Here is a 25,446-nt window from a genome sequence, read left to right as displayed (position 1 = left end):
CTAATGGGCAAATGGACAAATAGTGGGTACATGTCATGGGGGGGGTCGGGGGGGTGGTCAGGAGTGTCCAAGGGGTTAATCCGCACCAATAATGGGCAAATGGACAAATAGTGGGTCCGTGTCATGGGGGGGGTGCGGTCAGGAGGGGTCAGGGGGTCAATGCGGGCGAATAATGGGCAAACGGACAAATAATGGCCCCGCGTACGTTTGGGAGGGGGCCGGGGGGCGTCGCCCACGATAATTGGCAATCGGACGAATAGAGGGTCCGTTGACGGAGGGAGAGTCTCCACCCGGTGGCCGAGTGCCGAACGACGCCCGAAATACCTAAAATCCGTGAGAAACCAAGTCGGACCCCCTGGGGGGAGGGGCGCGAAAACCCACCCGCCTCGACCGGGAGGTCACGCGGGGACCGCCTGTGGCGTTTGATTGGTCGTGAAAAATTTTGGGGGCGTGGCGCGCAGCTGACAGTTTCCCCTTCCCGCTCACCTCTATTTTAGTCAAGGGATGTACCCTGCCCTTTCGTGGTTCCCTAGGGCGGGTTCAGGTCAGGACTCTTAGCAATCATGTGAAGTTTGGGACAGATCGGACACTGTATGCTTGAGTTCCAGCAACCTGTTTCATAGCGAAACATCAAATTTTGGCTGGCCGAAACAGACACAAATGTTAACATGGAATCAAATCCTTCGCAATTAAGCATCACAAAGGCCTTAAGATGAGACTCGCCAAATATGATGATGATCCGACGAAAACTGTAGGAGGAGTTAATTAAAGTATGACTGCTGGAAATGAGAAAAACTGAGCCAAAATCTGAGAAATAATTCAAAATAGCTGACTTCCTGTTTGGTGTAGGGCGTTGCTCCAAGAGACTTTTTTGTAGGGCTTGTAATAATACATGAGCATACAGAAATTCGTACATGTACATTAAACACAGTCCAATGGCTGCTTCATTGAATATTTAAAAGTGGCGCTAAAACATGTTCCTTCAGGTTGCCAGCTGGTGGCGCTATGGCTATAAATGAAAATTGTTATGTAGATGTGTTCAGGTCAGGACTCTTAGCAATCATGTGAAATTTGGGACAGATCGGACATTGTATGCATGAGTTCCAGCAACTTCCTGTTTCATGGGAAAACATCAAAATTTGTCGGGCAAGAACAGACACAAATTTTTACGTAGAGTCAAATCCTTCGCAATTTTGCATCACAAAGGCCTTAAGATGACACTCACCAAATATGAAGATGATCTGACGAAAACTGTAGGAGGAGTTAGTTAAAGTATGATGCCTGGAAATGACAAAAACTGCGCCCAAATCACAAAAATAACTCAGAATAGCTGACTTCCTGTTTGGTTTACGGCTTCGCTCCAAGAGACTTTTTTGTAGGTCTTGTCATGCTACAGAAGCGTACCAAATTTCGTAATTGTACGTCAAACACAGTCCGAGGGCTGCTTCGTTGAAAATTTGTAGGTGGCACTATAGAGCCATTTTCCCACGCCTAATTCCAAAGCCTACACCACATGTAAATATTCATCACTCTGGACATCTGTGCAAAATTTCACGAGATTTCGAGTATGTTTAGGCCCTCTAAAGTCCCGCTGAAGTCGGAGAAGAAAAAAATATATATATAGCTGCAAGCAGCGATGGCGGGCCCTCACACGTTTTTTTACCGCTACACGGTGCCTCCTAGAAAACGATGCAAAGTGGGCACGTGCATCAAGCGGGTAAATATCAGTGGACTATTTCATGTTGCTACTGACCAATTTGGGTACTGTAGGTAAAAGAAACCCCACATTTTAGACAAATGGGGGCTCTAGTGAGCCACTAAATAGACACACCTTTATCTGACCTTTTTGTCAACACTTAACAGCCGACAACTCTGATGTGTGTGCCAAATTAAAAGTTAATCTAAGCACGCCAAGAGCCTTAAATATGCCTGAAATTAAAGTAAAGTTTGAAAAATTGCCATGGCAACACCGTTCGAGATGTCAAAAATTCCTTCGCAATTTAGCATCTACAATGTCTCAGCATCATGTTGACCACTTTTGGTGTCAATCGCATAAACATTCTAGGAGGAGTATTTAAAAGAACATAGCATGGAACTGTCAAAAAAATCAACCTTTGTGACTGCAACACTTCCTGGAGCCTGGTGGTGGCGCTATACCCGAGACTCACAATAGGCACATCGATGCAATCAGAATCTTCAGACGAACAAACACCCCGTGTGTCTTCACAATAAGACATTTTCTACCTTAGATATTAGACACTTCCTGTTTCTCTGAATTCGCCATAAATTTGTCGCCTCGCCATGGCAGAACCGTTCGAGATATCAAAAATCCCTTCGCAATTTAGCAAGAACAATGTCTTGGCATCATGATCACCACGTTTGGTGTCAATCCCATGAATTCCCTAGAAGGAGTATTCAAAAGTTCACCGTATGCATTTTTTAAAACCATCCAAAATGGCCGACTTCCTGTTGGGCGAAGCAAATAGGTTTGATTGTGAAAGTTGTTCGGGTCGATGGGATCTATATACGTACCAACTCTCGTACATGTGCGTACATGTTTGCCCGATTTGTGCACCAATATATTTTTTTGCATTACAGGGGGTGCTACAGAGCCCTACTGCCACGCCCGTGTTCCAGCGTTTGCCGAGTCCTAATGGCAGACGACTTTGAGGTCTGTGCCAAATTCCCGGTGTTTTCGAGCATGTTAAGGCACCCAAAGTGCATGCCAAGTGCTTAAATATGCCTGAAAATGAAAGTAAAGTTTGACGTGTTGCCATGGGAGCAGCATTTGAGATATCAAAAATCCCTTCGCAATTTATCATCTAACAATGCCTCAACATCATGTTGACCACTTTTGGTGTCAATCGCATGAAAATCCTAGGAGGAGTATTTAAAAGAACATCGCATGGAACTGTCAAAAATCCACCTTTTATGACTGCCACACTTCCTGGTGCCTGTTGGTGGCGCTATACCCAAAACTCACAATAGGCACATCGATGCGATCGGAATCCTTGGCCGAACATACACACTGTGTTTCATCCCAATAAGAAATTTTTTGCTTTAGATATTAGACACTTCCTGTTTCTCTGAATTCGCCATAAATTTGTCGCCTCGCCATGGCAACACCGTTCGAGATATCAAAAATCCCTTCGCAAATTAGCATCTCCAATGTCTCAGCATCATGTTCACCATGTTTGGTGTCAATCGTATGAATCCCCTAGGAGGAGTATTTAAAAGTTCATCACATGCGTTTTTGAAACAATCCAAAATGGTCGACTTCCTGTTGGGCAGAGCTAATAGGTTTGAGTGCGAAAGTTGTTCGGGTCGGTGAGATCTATATGCGTACCAACTTTCGTACATGTGCGTACATGTTTGCCCGATTTGTGCACCAATGGTTTTTTTTGCATTACAGGGGGCGCTACAGAGCTCCCTTGCCACGCCCATGTTCCGGCCTCTGCCCGGTCGCAATGACGGACGACTTTGACGTGTGTGCCAAATTTCAAGAGTTTTCGAGTATGTTTAGGCACCCAAAATGCCCAAAAGTGTTAACAAAAATAAAAAAAATAAAAATAAAATATAGCTGCAAGCAGCGATGGCGGGCCCTCGCACGTTTTTTTACCGCTACACGGTGCGTCCGAGAAAACGATGCACGGTGGGCAAGGCCATCAAGTGGGTAAATATCAGTGGACTATTTCATGTTGCTACTGACCCATTTGGGGACTGTAGGTAAAAGAAACCCCACATTTTAGACAAACGGGGGCGCTAGTGAGCCACTTAAGAGACACGCCTTTATCTGACCTGTTTGTGCACACTTAACAGCCGACAACTCTCATGTGTGTGCCAACTTTTAGGTTAATATAAGCACGCCAAGAGCCTTAAATATGCATGAAATAAAAGTAACATTTGCGGAGTTGCCATGGGAACAGCGTTCGAGATATCAAACATCCCTTCGCAATTTATCATCTACAATGTCTCGGCATCATGTTGACAACTTCTGAAGTCAATCGCATGAATATTCTAGAAGGAGTATTTAAAAGAACATCGGCGTCACCTGAAAGGCTTAAATATGCCTTTAAAATGAAAGTAAAGTTTGACGCGTTGCCATGGGAACAACGTTTGAGATATCAAAAATCCCTTCGCAATTTATCATCTACTATGTCTCAACATCATGTTGACCACTTTTGGTGTCAATTGCAGGAATATTCTAGAAGGAGTATTTAAAAGAACATCGGATAGAACTGTCAAAAAATCCAGCTTTGTGACTGACACGCTTCCTGGCGCCTGGTGGTGGCGCTATACCCGAGACTCACAATAGGCACATTGATGCGTTCGGAATCTTCAGATGAACAAACACCCCGCATGTCATCACAATAAGATATTTTTTTGCCTTAGATATTAGACACTTCCTGTTTCTCTGATTTCGCCATGACTTTGTCGCTTCGCCATGGCAGAACCGTTCGAGATATCAAAAATCCCTTCGCAATTTAGCAAGTACAATGTCTCGACATCATGATCACCACGTTTGGTGTCAATCCCATGAATCCTCTAGGGGGAGTATTCAAAAGTTCACCGCATGCATTTTTTAAACAATCCAAAATAGCCGACTTCCTGTTGGGCGGAGCTTAAATGTTAGAGGGCGAAAGTTGTTTGGGTCGATGAGATCTATATGTGTACCAACTCTCGTACATGTGCGTACATTTTTGCCTGATCTGTGCCCCAATGTTTGTTTTTGCATTACAGGGGGCGCTACAGAGCCCCTGTGCCACGCCCATGTTTCAGCCTTTGCATGAGCCTAGTGGTACGGGACTCTGACATGTGTGCCAAGTTTCAAGAGTTTTCGAGTATGTTAAGGGACCCAAATTAGGTCAAGTGTTGAAAAAAATAAAAAATAAAAAAATAATAAAAATAAATATAGCTGCAAGCAGCGATGGCGGGCCCTTGCACGTTATTTTACCGCTACGCGGTGCCTCCAAGAAAACGATGCACGGTGGGCATGTGCATCAAGTGGGTAAATATCAGTGGACTATTTCATGTTGCTACTGACCAATTTGGGTACTGTAGGTAAAAGAAACCCCACATTTTAGACAAACGGGGGCGCTAGTGAGCCACTAAATAGACACGCCTTTATCTGACCTTTTTGTCAACACTTAACAGCCAACAACTCTCATGTGTGTGCCAAATTTGAAGTTAATCTAAACACGCCAAGAGCCTTAAATATGCCTGAAATAAATGTAAAGTTTGATGCGTTGCCATGGGAACAGCGTTGGAGATGTCAAAAATTCCTTCGCAATTTATCATCTACAATGTCTCGGCATCATGATCACCATGTTTGGTGTCAATCGCATGAATATCCTAGAAGAAGTATTGAAAAGTTCACTGCATGCAACTGAAGGGCTTAAATATGCCTTTAAAATGAAAGTAAAGTTTGACGCGTTGCCATGGGAACAGCGTTCGAGATGTCAAAAATTCCTTCGCAATTTAGCGTCTACAATGTTTCAGCATCATGTTGACCACTCCTGGAGTCAATCACATTATTTCCCTAGAAGGAGTATTTAAAAGTTCACTGCATGCAACTGTAAGGCTTAAATATGCCTTTAAAATGAGAGTAAAGTTTGACACGTTGCCATGGGAACAGCCTTCAAGATATCAAAAATCCCTTCGCAATTTATCATCTACAATGTCTCAGTATCATGTTGACCACTTTTGGTGTCAATCGCATGAATATCCTAGAAGGAGTATTTAAAAGAACATTGGATGGAACAGTCAAAAAAATCAACCTTTGAGACTGCAACACTTCCTGGCGCCTGGTGGTGGCGCTATACCCGAGACTCACAATAGGCACATCGATGCCATCGGAATCTTCAGACGAACAAACACCTCGCGTGTCATCACTATAAGACATTTTTTGCCTTAGATATTAGACACTTCCTGTTTCTCTGATTTCGCCATGACTTTGCCGCTTTGCCATGGCAACACCGTTCGAGATATCAAAAATCCCTTCGCAATTTAGCAAGTCCACTGTCTTGACATCATGATCACCACGTTTGGTGTCATTTGCATGAATCCCCTAGGAGGAGTATTCAAAAGTTCACTACATGCATTTTTTAAACAATCCAAAATGGCGGACTTCCTGTTGGGCGGAGCCAAAATGTTAGAGGGCAAAAGTTGTTCGGGTCGATGAGATCTATATGTGTACCAACTCTCGAACATGTGCGTACATGTTTGCCAATCTGTGCATCAATGTTTTTTTTTTCATTACAGGGGGCGCTACAGAGGCGCTTTGTCTGTTCGCAATGACGGACGACTCTAACGTCTGTGCCAAATTTCAAGAGTTTTCGAGTATGTTAAGGCACCCAAAATGCCCAAAAGTGTTAAAAAAAAATATATATATATAGCTGCAAGCAGCAATGGCGGGCCCTCGCACGTTTTTTTACCGCTACACGGTGCGTCCGAGAAAACGATGCACGGCGTGCAAGGGCATCAAGTGGGTAAAATATCAGTGGGCTATTTAATGTTGTTTCTGAGCCATTTAGGGACTGTAGGTAAAAGAAACCCCACATTTTAGACAAACAGGGGCACTAGTGAGCCACTTAAGAGACACGCCTATATCTGACCTTTTTGTCAACACTTAACAGCCGAAAACTCTGATGTGTGTGCCAAATTTAAAGTTCAACTAAGCACGCCAAGAGCCTTAAACATGCCTGAAATTAAAGTAAAGTTTGACGCATTGCCATGGGAACAGCGTTCGAGATGTCAAAAATTCCTTCGCAATTTATCATCTACAATGTCTCGGCATCATCTTGACCACTTCTGGTGTCAATCGCATGAATCCCATACGAGGAGTATTTAAAGGTTCACAGCATGTAACTGTCAGCCTTAAATATGTGTAAAAATGAAAGTAAAGTTTGATGCATTGCCATGGGAACAGCGTTCGAGATATCAAAAATCCCTTCGCAATTTATCATCTACAATGTCTATGCATCATGTTGACCACTTCTCGTGTAAATCGCATGAAAATCCTAGAAGGAGTATTTAAAAGTTAACTGTATGGAACTGAAAGGCTTAAATATGCCTTTAAAATGAAAGTAAAGTTTGACGCGTTGCCATGGGAACAGCGTTTGAGATATCAAAAATCCCTTCGCAATTTATCATCTACAATGTCTCGGCATCATGGTGACCACTTTTACTGTCAATCGCATGAAAATCCTAGGAGGAGTATTTAAAAGAACATTGCATGGAACTTTCAAAAAAATCCAGCTTTGTGACTGACACACTTCCTGGCGCCTGCTGGTGGCGCTATACCCGGGAGTCACAATAGGCACATCGATGCGATCGGAATCTTCAGACGAACAAACACCCCGCGTGTCATTACAATAAGACATTTTTTGCCTTAGATATTAGACACTTCCTGTTTCTCTGATTTCGCCACAACTTTGTCGGCTCGCCATGGCAGAACCGTTCGAGATATCAAAAATCCCTTCGCAATTTAGCAAGTCCAATGTCTCGACATCATGTTCACCACTTTTGGTGTCAATCGCATGCATCCTCTAGGAGGAGTATTCAAAAGTTCAACGCATGCATTTTTTAAACAATCCAAAATAGCTGACTTCCTGTTGGGCGGAGCTTAAATGTTAGAGGGCGAAAGTTGTTCGGGTCGATGTGATCTATATGCGTACCAACTCTCGTACATGTGCGTACATATTTGCACGATCTGTGCATCAATGTTTTTTTTTGCATTACAGGGGGCGCTACAGAGCCCCCGTGCCACGCCCGCGTTCCAGCCTTTGCCCGTTCGCAATGACGGGACGACTCTGACGTCTGTGCCAAATTTCAAGAGTTTTCGAGTATGTTAAGGCACCCAAAATGCCCAAAAGTGTTAAAAAAAAAATAAAATAAATAAAAAAAAATAAATAAATAAATAAATTCGAGCAAAACCAATAGGGCTTCGCACCTTTCGGTGCAGGCCATTCTGGCCTGCTCCTCGGTGCTCGGGCCCTAATAAAATAAATTTGAGCAAAAACAATAGGGCTTCGCACCTTTCGGTGCAGGCCATTCTGGCCTGCTCCTCGGTGCTCGGGCCCTAATAATAATAATAATAAATATAGCTGCAAGCAGCGATGGCGGGCCCTCGCACGTATTTTTACCGCTACACGGTGCCTCCGAGAAAACGATGCACGGTGGGCAAGTGCATCAAGTGGGTAAATATCGGTGGACTATTTATGTTGTTACTGACCCAATTGGGGACTGTAGGTAAAAGAAACCCCACATTTTGGACAAACAGGGGCGCTAGTGAGCGACTTAAGAGGCACACCTATGTCTGACCTGTTTGTCAACACTTAACAGTTGACAACTCTGATGTGTGTGCCAAATTTGAAGTTAATCTAAGCATGCCAAGAGGCTTAAATATTTCTGAAATAATAGTAAACTTTGATGCGTTGCCATGGCAACAGCGTTCGAGATATCAAAAATCCATTCGCAATTTATCATCTACTATGTCTTGGCATCATGTTGACCACTTTTGGTGTCAATCGCATAAACATTCTAGGAGGAGTATTTAAAAGAACATCACATGGAACTGTCAAAAAAATCAACCTTTGTGACTGCAACACTTCCTGGCTCCTGGTGGTGGCGCTATACCCGAGACTCACAATAGGCACATCGATGCGATCGGAATGTTCAGACGAACAAACACCCCGCGTGTCATCACTATAAGACATTTTTTGCCTTAGATATTAGACACTTTCTGTTTCTCTGATTTCGCCATGACTTTGCCGCTTCGCCATTGCAACACCGTTCGAGATATCAAAAATCCCTTCGCAATTTAGCAAGTCCAATGTCTTGACATCATGATCACCACGTTTGGTGTCATTTGCTTGAATCCCCTAGGAGGAGTATTCAAAAGTTCACCGCATGCATTTTTTAAACAATCCAAAATGGCGGACTTCCTGTTGGGCGGAGCTAAAATGTTAGAGGGCGAAAGTTGTTCGGGTCGATGAGATCTATATGTGTACCAACTTTCGTAAATGTGCGTACATGTTTGCCCGATCTGCGCACTACTGTTTGTTTTTGCATTACAGGGGGCGCTACAGAGCCCCCGTGCCACGCCCGTGTTCCAGCCTTTGTCTGTTCGCAATGACGGACGACTCTAATGTCTGTGCCAAATTTCAAGAGTTTTCGAGTATGTTAAGGCACCCAAAATGCCCAAAAGTGTTAAAAAAAATAAAAATAAAAAAAAAATAAAATAAAAAAAAATAATAAATTCGAGCAAAAACAATAGGGCTTCGCACCTTTCGGTGCAGGCCATTCTGGCCTGCTCCTCGGTGCTCGGGCCCTAATAATAAAAAATAATAATCCGAGCAAAAACAATAGGGCTTCGCACCTTTCGGTGCAGGCCATTCTGGCCTGCTCCTCGGTGCTCAGGCCCTAATAATCCGAGCAAAAACAATAGGGCTTCGCACCTTTCGGTGCAGGCCATTCTGGCCTGCTCCTCGGTGCTCGGGCCCTAATAATCTGAGCAAAAACAATAGGGCTTCGCACCTTTCGGTGCAGGCCATTCTGGCCTGCTCCTCGGTGCTCGGGCCCTAAATAATAATCCTAAGGAAAACAATAGGGCTTCGCACCTTTCGGTGCAGGCCATTCTGGCCTGCTCCTCGGTGCTCGGGCCCTAATAATCCGAGCAAAAACAATAGGGCTTCGCACCTTTCGGTGCAGGCCATTCTGGCCTGCTCCTCGGTGCTCGGGCCCTAATAAACGGAGCAAAAACAATAGGGTCCTCACACTGGTGTGCTCGGGCCCTAATAATAAACGAAGCAAAAACAATAGGGCTTTGCACCCACAGTGCAGGCCATTCTGGCCTGCTCCTCGGTGCTCGGGCCCTAATAATAACTCCTTGAAGAACAATAGGGTCCTCACACCCCGGTGTGCTCGGGCCCTAAATATCATTTGAATATTCTTTCAAATGTCACGTGAACCGATCATCTCTTTCTACTAACCCAAAATGTTCATGAATGAACATGATGATATTATTTTAACTGCAAAAACATGTAAATAGCGACCATTTTTCGAGTTCAAGTCAACTGATGTTAATCCATTAAACTCATATTTGGTGGACAAATTTCAGCATTTGATTAGTCAGATTGCCTGTCAATAAAACTCAAATAGTTAATTGAAAAACAAATAGATTAATGCTAGATTCATTAAATGCTGTAAAATGCATAAAAAAAGCATCTGAAAAATATTTACTACTTTACTACTAAATATATATATTTATATATATTTTGCAACAGAGTCCTGCACGGGTCCATTTTTGGAGACCCACTCCCGCCCGTACCCGCAAAGTTCAGGACCAGATCCGACCCATCACCCGTGATAATATCAAAATTAAATCCGCACCCGCCCGGACCCCTTAATATTTGGCCTCTTACCCGACCTGTACCCGCATAAATCACACACTCTAAAATCATTCCACAACAGCGCCATGAATAGGCCAATTAAACAGAAAGTGCGCTTTGTTTTGCGGCACCTAAATAGGCTATGGAACTTGATAACTACGCATAAACATAAGTTATTAATGAAAAAAGAACAAGAAAAAATATACCCTGAACCTGTCGCTCACAAACAATAGCCTATGCTTATGCATTTACTTTCCCTTAAGGTTACTGTGCAGGAAAAGGATATCATCCACAGTCCCAGGTTTAAGTTGTGTTCTCCGTTCTTGAATAACAAATCCAGCTGTGGAAAAGTCTCTCTCACTCGCAGCGCTCATTGCTGGGATGGAGAGAATATTCCGCGCAATCATTGCGAGGTTGGGAAATGTTTTCGCATGCTCCTTCCACCACAAAACGTCGAAAGGATTCCCCTTGGGTGGCTTGAACTCGATGTATGCAGAGACTTCATCGTCGGGCGGCACAGTGTCATCGCTGGAGTCCTCGACGTCTACCAAACAATCAACTGAAACCGAACGAGCTCTCTTCGCAGCTGGGGCCGCAGATATGCTGCGGTCTGGTAGATCTTCACGTTTCTCCTCGAGTTCTATTTAAAAGAAATAGACACATGAATGTTTATATTTCACGACACGAAGGTGCCGGGTGTGAATTTGAGCTCATATTATAAATTAACTAAAACTCATCAACAGTACATGAAATGTCTACTTTTAATCAGAGCAATTCAAAACGGAAAAAAAAAACAGACTGCTCTCTGCTTATGTAATCTGAATGAAATGTGCGCATTTCTCTCAGGCGCGTTCTGCAAAGATCGCGAGTCAGCATCAGCATCTTTGCAACGGCAACCACTGAAACAGAAAACACTTGTTTAATAATAAACAATTAACATGTCTACTTTCTATATTTTTTATAATCATTACTTTTTGCCGGTTCTTTCTTTGTGACAGCTTTTAGGTGCTTTATTGGCAGCACAATCCTTACATGTTACATGAACGCGCCACCACACCGCATCACCACAGAAAACATGGAGATTTGTATTCAATTCCTGTTTTGGCAGGTGGATAACTGATAAAAAAAAATCTTTTTTTTCAAATAAGTATTTGTACTTCGTTACAGTAGCATAGTGATTGAATAGCTTACCTTTCACAAGACGCCGTGCTTCGCTATGAACTCCCATAATTTCACCATGGTCTGCCAGCAGCTTCAGGCTTTTTAACTTTGGATGCAAAAACATTGCCAGCTTGTGCAAGAGATGCAGCTCAAATTTCTCATTTAAAATCTTGAGGCATTTTTCTTTAAGCGATGACATTGTCATACTGTCGGTAGAAGAAGGCTGAAGATGACATCTGAGGTGCTCCAACCACACAGCTGTCAAGTGAATGGTCGGAGTTTTAGATGCTTCCAGGGCTTTGGTAGCTTCTTTGAATTGTGCCAAAAAATTCACAATTTCATGCAAAGTCTCCTTGCTTATACAGTTTAAACGGTGTTCTTCATCACGTTCCTATAGGAGAGCACGGATGGCCTCACACTGGCTGCTAATGGAGTCAAGCATCGTGTGAAGCGAGTTCCATCGCGTCTCCACGGATGCTTTCAGTGTTTTTTGCAGAAGATTCTGGAGATGTGACTGCTTAAAATAAGTCACAAGGGACTTAGCGGACTCAGTGACACCAGATACCTCTTCGCCAAACAAATCGTCGTCGGCAGGTTTCCCAAGTTTTGTATGCAATACAGTGTTCAGGATGTGTGCTGCGCAACTTCTCGTGGCTGTGCGGAGGGCCGCAACAACGTTTGCACCTCTGTCAGTTACGTACACTAGTTTGGGAAAGAACTCATCCAGTCCAAATTTGCGGAGTGCTTGGACGATGGCTGGCCTGAGGTTGTCAGCTGTTTTATGTAAATTGCTTTTCCATTCAGCTGTGCAAAGCACTCGCTCCTTCAGTTCCCAATTGTTTTTAATGTAATGTATGGTCACACAGAGGTATCCAATTTTTCGGAAATCATCCGTCCACAAATCCAGCATCACAGCCCCGTCAATTGCTCCCTCATTGCTATCAAACGCCAAAACTTTATTGCATGTTTTGCAAGCCGCAAAGCCGCTTATTTTGTTATTTTCCTGATCTCGTATTACACCACACTTTTTCCACACATCCGATTTTGCCTTTAAAGACTCGTTGTCAACAATTTTATATTCTCCACTCACCAACTTTAACTTGTTCCATAGCACGAACTCATGCAGCACTCAATCCGAAGAAGTGTCGCAGTAGTGGTGACGTGATGGGTCAAATGTCATGTTGTTGCGTATGGGTAATGGTAATTTAGAATTACAAATATTGCACATATTTTTCATCCACGGATTCCACGTTACTACCCGCCCGCAGGGAGTTATTACCCACCCTCATCCCTGCCTGTGAATTTTAGTAATGTCACAATCCACCTGTTTCAGCCACTTTGATGTGGGTACCTGCGGGTACTGTTGGACTTTAAGGCGTCCATTGCATGTTCATAATTAGAGGAAAGGCACGGTATTAAAATTAAACTATTTATTGATCAGATATGAAAAAGTTTTACAGCGCTGGGCAGTCTCAAGGCCACAATAGGCAATTGACTAACAGCCAGCATTTGGGGAAAACAGTTATTTATTAAGTATGTGACGTCGATCTTCTTCTTAGAATCTCCACCCACAAAGGCCGTTCCCCTCGTCAATCTGACTCCATCACCACACCCAGTTTTAGCCTGTAGGCGAAGATAAACACACACAGACAAAGAAAAAACAAACTGTTCTCCACACAACCCTGAGATCCATGCAGTCCGTCACCTCCTCCCTAGTACTCCTCCACTTTACATATGATTGACTTCACATAGAATATAATAATGCTTTCTTAAAAACAAATCATTAATAAAACATTCATTTATTCATAAAAAACATAAGCTGTAAAATGAAAGTGATTATTATGTAAAACACATTTCAATATCATGACATCATTTCATTATTCGTAAAATTGGTTATATGAATAAGGCACACATTAACTTCTTTAGATAGATAAACACATATTACATCTTTTACTGCAATACTACTTCTAAGCAAAACACTTTAATCATTATTCAAAAAACATCTGTCAGGGAAGAAAACACACACACAAAGAACAAGCGCAGGAGATTCTGTTCTTCCAAGTTGAGCTGCCATCCCCCCATTAGGTTATTCTGTAAGCAACCTTCATTTCATTGGTTAATACACATTTATCAAAGACAACATCATATCTTTATTACATCAATTATTCAATGATTAATACCGATTAAGTAAGAAATATATTGCATATTTTATCCTTTGAATATTAAAGTATTAGTTAATACATGGTGTCTGTTTGCTTTTCCTCTTCTGGTCTCTCTCTTATCTGTGACAATCTCCAGACATAAATTCCTAGTTAATCCTTCTTGCAGTTTTACACACAGACCCAAGCTGGTAGCTTTCCACTCTCAAACTCAAACACCTCATTTTTACGTAATAACTCAATGCATATATGAAACACACAGTGTTTGTAGAATAAAATGATTAATTAAAGAAATATAAAATGGAACAAAATCAATTTCCACAGTCCTTATTTGGACATCTTTGTAACTTTAACACTTTTGGCAATCATCATGAAATGTAGGCAGTAAATATGTAAAACATAATTATTCAACAACACAACAATACTCCATTGTTCATGAATTGGTTAAATGCATTCATTAGTTAAACATACTAATTTTCACTTTCTCTAAATATAACATAGTTATAAAGCAAACAACGTGTTTATTGAAACCATCTGTTCTGTGTGTTTTCCCTTCAGGGCTTTTTCTATAGCCCCCCTGGCTCCCACACACACATCAGCCACCCCCTCCTTGGTAACTTTCCACACACACAGACAACTTTCTTGTGGTCATCACAGAAAACATTGTTGTAACAATACACATTAATTAAGATTATAAACAGCACGATTAATAAAACAAAATCAAATCCCACAGTACCCAACCCGTTGCAGGACTCTGCTTTGCAACAGTAATGCCTTGTTTTTATGTAATCTTATATCTTCATTTTTTTTACAGACTGGACCATATTAAGGTGTTAATGCATCAAAGGTCAGAGTGGGACTGACATTGGCACAAATGCATGAACCATCACCGTGCTTGATGCCAGGTAGAGTTGGATGGGATAATACATTGCTTATCAAGTTAAACACATCATCATGTCTTTGCATGTAAATAATTATACATTGTGGAATCATACATCAGTGTCTATTTGGTCATCAGCCTTTATTGCAATTTTATGAGTGTGGTGTTGCAAATTTTTGCCGTTTCCATTGCATTCTGTTGTAAGGGGGGAAAAAAACTATTACTAAAAACTAACTAGTGCAGAATGTTAAAAAGTCTTACTACTTTCATACTTTCTAAAAGAACTGTATGTAACCTAATTACATTTTATTTCAGGGAGCACAGAATTTGAATCTGGTCCCATACAATGCAGAGTATGTGGGTCACAAACTCCATATGGACCAAAATGAAAAGCTGTGCATGTTTGGTGTCACTCATGTTATTGCGATTAATTGTTGGCCATTCCACTATGCCAATAAAAAACAAATTTAACCATTTATGAAGAGGTGTACAAGTAAGATGAAATATTATATTATCAGAGGTGGGAAAAGTACTAAAATATTGTACTCAAGTAAAAGTAAAGTTACTTTAATAATATTTTACTTAAGTTAAAGTAAAGTTACTTGTCTAAAAATCTACTCAAGTAAAAGTAAAAAGTAAGTCATTTTAACTTTACTCAAAGTTACTTTTTTTTACAGCGGGAAGAGGTGGAGGATTCTAGTATAGTTCAAAAACGACAAGGGAATATATACATCTCAAACTAGTTGTGTTTAATTGTAGGAACATCTTTACAATTAAAGTGCAATAACAAAAAGTTAATAAATTAAAAAGCTTTTTTAAAGTAAGAAACATTTATGGAATTTCTTTCATAAGATTTAAACTGAGGCGGGTCTGCATTAGCGGCCGCCTGTCTAGTCCGTCTCCATGGTTCTTTTTGCGCGTTCCCCCGGGCCCCGCCCATTTACATCCGTTGCGCGTCTTTATCACCTTGCTTTTTAAAATATTTTTTTACTCAGTAACGGATATGATTTAAAATGTAGCGAAGTACAATACTTTAAATAAAACATACTTAAGTAAAAGTAAAAGTACAGATTTTAAAAACTATTAAAAAAAGTAAAAATACACAAAAAAACTACTCAATTACAGTAACGTGAGTAAATGTAATTCGTTACTTTCCACCTCTGTATATTATGATATGTTCATAGTTTTTGTGTACCTTAATGTTAATGTTAAATTCTAACTTTATTTTTTATTTCTTCCTAGAAAATCTGTCCTTTCCCATGGGATGTGGGACCAGGTCAGAGTGGACCATGGCACAGAATTTTACCTAACCCTCTTCATGCAGGAAATGTTGGCAGAATACAGACATAACCAGCAGAGACTACCTTACCTCCAGACAACATCAACTAAGGTGAGATTAATAAAAAAGGGAAAATAATTTGTAGGTATATCTAAACTTTAGAATTACTGAATAATGTAAGTACAATAATAAATAGAAACAGTCATTACAACTTCAGTACTAGATGCATGTATGTGGCATAAATAGTAGAGATGAGCCGGATACTCGGCTGAAATGAGTATCCGGTACGGATAAAGCACTTCTGCCGAGTACGAGTATTATACGAGTAATACGAGTCAACATCTGTGCCTGGATTGAATGAAAATCATCATTGGGTACCTGATTGTGTCAGTGTTCTGTGATAGGCTAGTAGTAACAGCACCCCTCCCCTACACACATACAGATGTATTGTGTTGCTGTGTCCCGCTCTGCTCATTCACACACAGAACAGCTCTCTGTCTCTCTCCCTCAGTCACTCGGGTTTGCGGTTCTTTTCCATTAACGTTTAGGGTTTCTTTAGCTTTTTACTTCGGGTTGTAACGTTAATACGTACTAACCAGCAGAGTTCTGGTAAACGTGGGTTCGTTCAGACGTGAATGCGACTTGCATTGCGTCTCTGCATTGCGTCATTTTTTTCATTTTTTTAAACCTTCAGCTGTCTCTAACCAGTAACCAGACACTGAGTGTCTGGCACGTTTTTGCTGTATTTCATAAAAAAATAAAGGTATTAAGCTAGTGTTATAAATATTACAAATTAATTATTAAGCTACACACACACACTCTCTCTCTCTCGTCAGTTTTTTTTTTTTAAGTCAGCTGGCTCTAACCAGTATTTTTTTTACTTCACACACTAAGCGTCTGACACTTTTTTGCTGTATTTCATAAAAAAATAAAGGTAGTAAGTTAAAGTTAGTGTTATAAATATTACAAATTACTTAAGCTACACACACTCTCGCTCTCTCTTCCTCTCTCTGCCAGTCATCTGAGTTTTTTTTTTCGTTTTAACCATCAGCTGGCTCTAACCAGTTTTTTTTACTTTACAGACTGAGTGTCTGACACTTTTTGCTTTTTGCTGTATTTCATAAAATATAAAGGTAGTAGTGGTATAAATAATAAATAATATTACAAATTAAGCTACACACACACAAACAAACACTCTCTCTCTCTCCCTCTTATGATCAGTGATACAGAAATATAACAATTTCTGATCAACCCATATAGTAATTGCATGCTTAAAATAACATACCGGTTAAAGCCCCGCCCATTTCAAGACAAACCCACCTACTTCCGGGTTAGGCCACACCCACTCCGAGTACAGATAATTCATATGGTTAACAGATACAGATAATGCTGTACTCACTCATCCCTAATAAATAGCTTATTTAAAATAATCCATTTATGATGTAGCTGTTGTGTCAGAACATTTTATACTGTCTGATTTTAAATTAGGCTTTACATTGTGTACACTGTTCTTTTAATCCACAGAACCACACTGTAGAGTGAATGTGGCCTGAAGTAAATAAGCGGGTCAATTTCCCAATCAAGAGTGTACTTATCCAAATGGTTGACCAGGAGTCTTTGGACATGGAGGGTTGATGCGGTACTGTGTGTCCAATCTTACATGCCAGATTGGAGTGCAGAGATTTGTTCCTGTATGGAACAGTCATAATATTACAGGTATGCTGGACAGTGTTTTTACATTTACACAAAAGAAGGGTCTTTTAATTTACATTGGTACAATTTGCAGACACTTTTAGCCAAAGAAGATAACAAAGCATTCAGAAATTCAGGCTAAAGTCTCATAATCTAATTATGGGAAAACAACTGATTTCAATCTTTGACGTGACCTTATGCAATATTAAAGGGATGTGACGTGATCTCGTAGCATGAGATCTTGTGAGATCCGAAATGTCTCGCTGTATCTGACTGGTCTCGCAAGAACGTGCCTATTTCCTTGCAAAACAGTTTGCAGTGTTTACATTAGAGCTGCTAGATTAATCATTTAAATATGATTAATCCATTCAAAAACCCATGCAATCTTATTCCTGAATGTCAATGATTCACATTGCGCTGCTCATGCTCCCCTGTTGGTTATGATGTGAAACAGGTGTTAAAGTCATTAAAATCTGCATACATGCTGCTGTTGATCCAGATAGAGCAACACAAACATTTTTTTTAACCACATAATGATTATTGCTTCTGTGTTACATACATTTAAAAACAGAAATGTATATAGTTTTGGTATAAACACTTATTGTCTACATTAGCGATAAAAATTAAATAATCACTTGTATTGTAACGCTTATCCTCTTCTGCCAGGAGGTAGTGACAACTGCAGGTTAAAAAAGTATTAATCATTGAATCATCTATTCAGGAGATTGCAATAGTGAAACAAGTTTTTATTAATTGAGACACTGACTCCTTCTTTTTTATTTATATGTTTGAATAGATTTTTTTAAAGCTCCACTTTGTAGGATCTACTCCCATCTAGCGGTGAAAGTCTATATGACAACCAACTGAATATTACTTTCTAGCCCCCCCCCATTCGGAACGCGTTTTAACTTGTACGGTGGCCCGGCCGTGTCATGCCAAGGTTAAAATGGCTTCCAGTAGCTACAAAGCAAAAGCAATGAAAAAAAACGAACAATTTGCAATGTCCTTTGTCTGTGATCCATCAAAGCACACAGATTTATATTTAACATGGAAAAAGTCTGATTGTCATGATATGTCCGCTTAAAATCACATACAAAAAGCAACCATAAACATAGCTTAGACACTCCTTTTTCATAGACGCGAGGAAAAATATCACAGGGGCTGTTAAACTTGGTATTAAGATGTGTTTTCGTCGATCAGATCACAAGTGGACGAGAGAGACACATAAAGTTTACACTTGGTGATTAAATCTGTCTCTTTTAGTCCATTTTCGACCGCTTCTCTCCAGATTACTGAGGAGGTGGTCTGTGGACGAGTCCCTCTCTCCTGTCATTTAATCATGAGCGGAAGTAATGACGAGTTTAAATGGACGCGAACTTATATTATGTCAGAGTCCAATGCTTATGTTTAAGTAAACGTTACATGACCGTGTATATGTAAGAGCTTTCTCTGATATTGGTGAAATAAGATCGCTCAACTTTCACACGCTTGTAAAATGAAACGACTGTGTGTTTGTGTTAGAGGTCAGAAAAGATGAAAAACATTTATCTCAGTACCTCAGATTACATAAATGGGCGGAGAGACGGCGTGTGGCTGTTCGAACACATTAAACCACATGCGTGGTTACACTAACAAGTGTTATGCATAACATGCTATAGTTAGCCAAAGAACTATAAAACTTCAATTTTACAACATAGACTGTATATAGATGTAAACGAATATGCTGAATTAGCTGTGGAGAAGATAGAAAGTATGCAACTTCTGTGTCCCTTGAGCCTCATGATCTTGGTAAACTAACATTAACTTACTCCAATATTGACTTTGGTCTTGATGTTTTTCCTGTCGCGTTGTCGTTTTAAATCCCCGTTTAGCTTCCGTGGCGACGTGTTTTAATGTCCTCGAGAATAGTTCTTCAACAGGCTTTCAAATCTGCCTCAAATCAAAGCATTAGATCGCGGGATCATCACGGTGTGCGGCTGTTGTAAAATCCGAAGGATTCACTCTACGCAGGTCGCATATCCGGGCTGCATACGTCATCAAGCCTGGTTTATTTAAAGCAACACCAAAGAGTTTTTTTTACCTTAAAATAAAGTTTCCAAAATAGTTTCAGTGGTTCATCCAGACAAAACAGGGTGAATGGCACTTTCACATTCGCTTTGCAGCCCTCTATTGGCCAAAACCGCACTAAAAAAGTTTCCAACCGTCGGGTAGCGGTCCTGTAGTTCGAGTGAAAACTACAAAAACTTGCTTTACGGCAGACCTACAATCCAATCAGAGCCAGCTATGCTGCAGTATTTACGACAGTGGTAATGAACAATTACGCTTCTAACCTGTAGGGGGAGCAAAGAGCCAGAGTTCTTTAGTGTTGCTTTAAATTAACTGAGCATTACATTCGCAAGTCATAAGCATATTACATCAATTTTCAATTAACTTAGAATAATTGTCAGCTTTATAATTGTTAATATTCTGAAATAAGACTGTCTCGATGACGTTTACCGCCTACACATGCAACCTCCGGAGGCTTCAGCTAGCGGCCAGCGTGAGTGTATTCTGAAAGCGCGAAAGGCGGAGCTTGAATTTCAGGAATGTCCCTCGTCGGCGAATGTATTTCAAAGATGGAGGCACAACATGGATGCGGCAGTCGAGCGACTCGACCGTATGTATTTTAAATAGCAGATTCTACACTTATGAGAAAACTTTGATTAGTGGGGTGGAAGTAATTACACATGAATGAGCACATACTTTTGAAAGAAAACATGGGTTTTTGCTAAGAATTAACTCAAAAAAGTACACAGTGGAGCTTTAAATATTTGTCAGAACCACCAGTAAACTGTTTTGTTTAGATTTTTTTCAGAGTTATGAGATAACCGTGATCTCCAATTTATTTTAAACATTTTTTCAATTGATCCAGAATCGTGCAGCTTTAGATGACATGTTTATTACAACATATAATCAATTAAAATGTTAATTTTATTTCATATTATTGCATTTTATGTGTTTCAATTGAATAAAATACTATTTTTCCCTATATGTTAAGGATTTTAAAAAAAGTCTTGTCTCATCTCATCTCGTGAGATAAGTGTCTCATCACACCCCTACAATATTAAGGTATCATGGCTATATTTACAAAAATTGTTCTTTAGATTATATAGTATGGTTTTATGTAAGTATTTTCAAATCTGTCATTTGATAACCATTCTCGATAAGGCAGGATGACCATCTAGGAAGTAGTCCAGGATAGAGGAGATTTTTATGAATATACTCTGCATTGTTAGACTATCATAATCTTCCTTGACAACACTTAAAATGTGTGGCAAAGAGATCTGGGGTGTAATTTCAATGAAGAACAGTGGGGTCTGTATGTCAGAATATTTTCCCCTCATTTTCTTGTAACAAAATAGCTGAACAGAACTATAAATGTATGCATAGGATTTACCTTACTCCCCTTTGAGAAAAATGTATCATCCAAATGTCACAGATGTAAAACCTACATAGGATCAGTGATGCATATCTTTTAGCAATGTAGAAAACTTAATTATTTCTGGAAAGCAATACAGAATGTCACAGCCAAGGTTTTGCGAACTTCATTGGACAATACACCAGCACAATATCTTTGTGGTATAGTATTGGACATGACATATAACCCTATATCTGTAAAGAGGCTTGGCATATTATCATACTTGGCAAAAAACATTTTTTTTCTCAACTGGAACCAACCAATGCCTCCAACATTTGATCTTTGTAAACAACTTTTAAATGAAACATTACAATTGGAAGAGTACACTTACAAATTAAATAACAAGGCCAGTATTTTTTTTTAAATATGGATGCCTTTTATAGACCTAACCTTTTGGCCACCACAGATATGCATTACAAAATGTATGACTATTTATAACTACAGGACATTGATGTTATTACTTTTATTATACTTTTTCTCCCTTCTAGGCATCAGTTTGTTATATTTAAATACTGTTGATCTTTTTATTTAATGTATTTGACATTTGTTGTTTCTACTGTTAGTTTTTTGTTCTATTACTTTTTCTCCTATGCATAGGCCTATTAAAATGAATAAACAATAAAAAAAACAGTAAATCACAAAAATGACTTTAGCTGCGTTTACAGTCATATTTCATCAGCATGTCTTTTTACCTTAAATAGAATCTAATAACCCCTTTCATTGATAACAGAATGCACAACCACACTCATTCAATAACTCAGTTGCCTGAATATGGTTTGCTGACAAATGTCGAAGGTGTGACAAAAAAAAGTGAACCAGCATTATTTACTTTAGTATTATCAGTATTTATTTTTCTCAACTTTATTTATAGGCAAAGGCATCCCCAATCTGCTGGCAAGAGATGGCTGCAAAACAAGGATTTTAGCAAAATTTCTGCCAAGGGCATCAGAATCTGCTGAGCTGTACCGTCAGGAAATGGGACAGAGATGAGGAGGATAAAATTAGGGCAGAGACAGAATTTAATTTCCTTTATTTTGACCTTGGAGATGTACTGAACTGTACTGTAAATGAGCATTACCACCCATTTCTAGGACTGTTTAACTGAGCTAATTAAAATCACCAGAAGATGTGCATAGATGTCACCAGAAGCTGTGCAAGAGTTGCAGTTGTAAAAATGAACACGACATCAGTAAGTTGTGTTATTGTACATAAATCATTTTGCCTACTGTATCATGGAGTTTATAAATATTACAAGAACAGCAGTTACAGTAAGTATAATAGTAAAATTGGATAAAATTCTGGTAGCAAATGATCATTTAAGTCAATGATTTGTCTTGGTCAGTTTAAAGCAAAACAAACTGGTAATGACAAAATAATCTAATAAATTAAATGTAAATGAACTACAACTTTATTTTTTACTCAGTATGCCACTGCATGCAAACAGAACATGTTTAAAACATGAAGTCTTTTAATCACAAACAGATAGCCATGGTTTGAAAAAGATGGTGTTAACATGGCCTGGAACAATCAGTTTACACTGCATTGTTAAATGTGTAAACTGCATATTGGTATGCATTAAAGTATTACATATTACTGACAACAACTATTACAGAACAGTTAACAAACCTATTACAATAATATATTTAAATCCTTCAGTTTGCATATTGTATTGTAGTGTAAACTACATATTTGCATGTGTTACATCCAAATATTGACTTCGCATCAAGAATGCTGAGAAAAACGATTACAAAACAGTCAACAGACCTGATGAATAAAAACATTACAACAAATTGTTTAAACATTCAAAATGCAAATCACATTAGAAGTGGTATTAAAAAACAAAATATGGTAATAAACACATGGCAAATAAACACTTTTTATATTGTGCATTTTGCCATACGTTTTATACTTCAGAATGCTACACTAACCGTTGCAACCTCAGGCCGAGCTGTACTGCTCATCTAAGGCCTTAATAACATTTGAAACTTCGGAGAGGCCAGCAACAAGCACAATTGATTCTCTTGAAAGGGCAGACCTGCATTTTACACATGCTTGACCTTCCTGAACAAATACATCAACACACTGTCTACAGCTAATTAGACTGCGACAGCAGCGTGCCAAAACGGGACTGTCCATCACTCCTGTAACAAACACAGATAAAAAGAACAAATTTATTACACAGGCAATAACAAAATTAAAATAAAACCTTAACACAGCTTTTATGATACTGATAACTGCTCCATAAATATTCTCCATAAATAGCTATGCTAAATATCAGATCCCTGTGTATTAGGACTTTTGTGGTACATGATGTCTCTTACTGAAATATGTAGTAGAAAACAGATGAAAGATCTACCGTATAAAAAATAATAATCCACATTGTTTTAACCACTGAATGTCATTATTTTTGGAACACTGTGTTGATGTCAAATGGTTGCACTAGTGAGCTACTGCCCAGACAGCACACGTACGTCTGCCCGACGTTGGCTCAAGAGCGTACGTCGGCCTCCTTATCTGAAACATCTAATAAGTATCGGCCAGGCATCGGCCAAATCTTCAGTCAAGTCAACGGTATTTCCCGCTCATGAAGCTTGTCTGTTACGTCGGCTTTGGGTCGGATAACTATACCGGAGGCCGATGCCGCGCTTCTCTCTGTTGGTGCGTGCCCAGTTATTCCTCCCTTTGCAACGCACCAGAGCAAAGGCGACATCATGGGTGTATCAAGTATGTACAAGAACTAAGTAAATAATAATAAGTGAAGAAAAATGGAATCCGTTTAGTAAATGTTTTAATATAATATACAAGTAAAAATAAATAAAATAGCAGCGCTTTCTTTGCTTTTAATGACACACAGCTGCTAAGTTCCATTATTCCGAAGCAGGAGGGGGCAGTAATGTACATACGCTGGTTGCCAGCCACCGTTAATACTCAAGTAAGTTAGAGAAAAGGTAGTCTCAGCCTCAGACGTCATGCCCACAAACTGTTTTGAAGGTCTGGCTACGTGAGACTAGAGAAAAGGCAACTCCGGAAATTGAGGAAAAATAAGGGATTATTGGCTTGTTTTACACGTATCAATGTTTTGTGTTCCCCTCCTTCGTAAAAAAAAACCTCAGACAATTCCACGTCAACTCGAACACACAAAACCCCGGTATGAAGCATTCCTTAACCCAGAGAAGCCACTCCAGTCTCGTCTTGCCATGAACAAGGAAAAAACTTCCCAGACGTACGTGGTCCAGGTAAGTTTTCGACAAAAATCTTATATTAACCCTCTGGGGTCTAAGGGGTTTTTAGGGCCCTGGGGAAGTTTTGACATGCACTGACATTTGTGCTTTTTTCAGTTGCTTAATGGCAAAATTCTCATAACATTGCGTTCAGCACAAACTGGGCTACAATATTATATTATCAACATGTATGTACATGTGTGTATTTTTGAGAGAAAAATGTTTATGCGTGGTTTTTGAAAAAGCTACATTTTTAAGTCAGTGATACAAGTCCACAAAACTCATTCTAAACATGTTTTCCCAAGACTTTTCAAAACAGGATCTAGTAGTCTAGAGTTTTTTCTTCAAAATGATGTGAAAATCATTCGGCCTACTCATTCACAAAAAGCAATATATTGATTTACAATTTCTAAGACACTTTTTCCTGGCAAAGGCTGTATGCGTGGAGGTGGGATAGCTCCTGAATAATCAGTGATTGATTGACAGCTGAGGAACAAAAGAGTTGCATAATGAGCCACATAATGAGCCTTGTGAGGATGTTCAACAGGAATGTAACTTTCTCTGTAGTAAAGCCATGATAAGGTTTACTTGGGAATTTATAACAAAAAATTATATATATATATATATATATATATATATATATATATAATGTGTGTATATATATATATATATATATATATATATATATATATATATATATATATATATATAAATATTTTCTATTAATGAACCCAGGGTTAGTGTTTGGTTGGCCAACGAGAGTTTTACTTTTGTGTAGTAAACAGCTCAAAATAAAAACTGCCTATCGTTGTCTGGACTATTATTTGTGTTTTTGTAATCATTATAGTAGAAACACAACAAGGGACAAGATTGTAAAAACTTATCAATGTTTGTTTACAGCCGCCGCCATTACCTCACGTGTTGATCATGAAAGCACCGAATGTGTGCACAGGCGCGTGATTCTGTGTTTAACAAGCTTGCTGTGCGGAGATATGCGCTTAGACGCAACTAAATAAGGATTGTATTGTTTGCAATCGCGTATTTTATAAGAATACCAAAAACCGCGTTGAGTTTCCTGACTCGTGTGTTTGTTTATTTGTGTTTCCCTCGCGTGAAATGTTTGACGGAAGAACAAAGAAAACACTCGCGTCTGGAGATACTGACACACATACGCAAGTAAATAAGGATTGTATTGTTTGCAATCGC

General features: G+C 39.6%; 1 protein-coding gene across 1 annotated transcript in view; it reads right to left on the bottom strand.

Annotated features, from left to right (window-relative positions):
• Positions 1 to 10,471: 10,471 nt before the first annotated feature.
• LOC141368977 (zinc finger protein 618-like) overlaps positions 10,472 to 25,446 on the bottom strand; it is a 115,847-nt gene continuing 100,872 nt past the window's right edge. Inside the window, exons 2-3 of the mRNA XM_073873846.1 lie at positions 11,583 to 13,257; positions 10,472 to 11,031 (exon numbers count right to left, since the gene is read on the bottom strand). Coding sequence (XP_073729947.1) covers positions 10,640 to 11,031; positions 11,583 to 11,757 — 567 coding nt within the window. The 5' untranslated portion in view covers positions 11,758 to 13,257 and the 3' untranslated portion in view covers positions 10,472 to 10,639. The remainder of the gene's footprint in view (positions 11,032 to 11,582; positions 13,258 to 25,446) is intronic.

The sequence above is a fragment of the Misgurnus anguillicaudatus genome, chromosome 12 (genome assembly GCF_027580225.2).
Source record: "Misgurnus anguillicaudatus chromosome 12, ASM2758022v2, whole genome shotgun sequence".
Classification (NCBI taxonomy): Eukaryota; Metazoa; Chordata; class Actinopteri; order Cypriniformes; family Cobitidae; genus Misgurnus; species Misgurnus anguillicaudatus.
The sequence above is the reverse complement of the archived record's forward strand: the minus strand, read 5'-3'. Positions and strand labels throughout refer to the sequence as shown.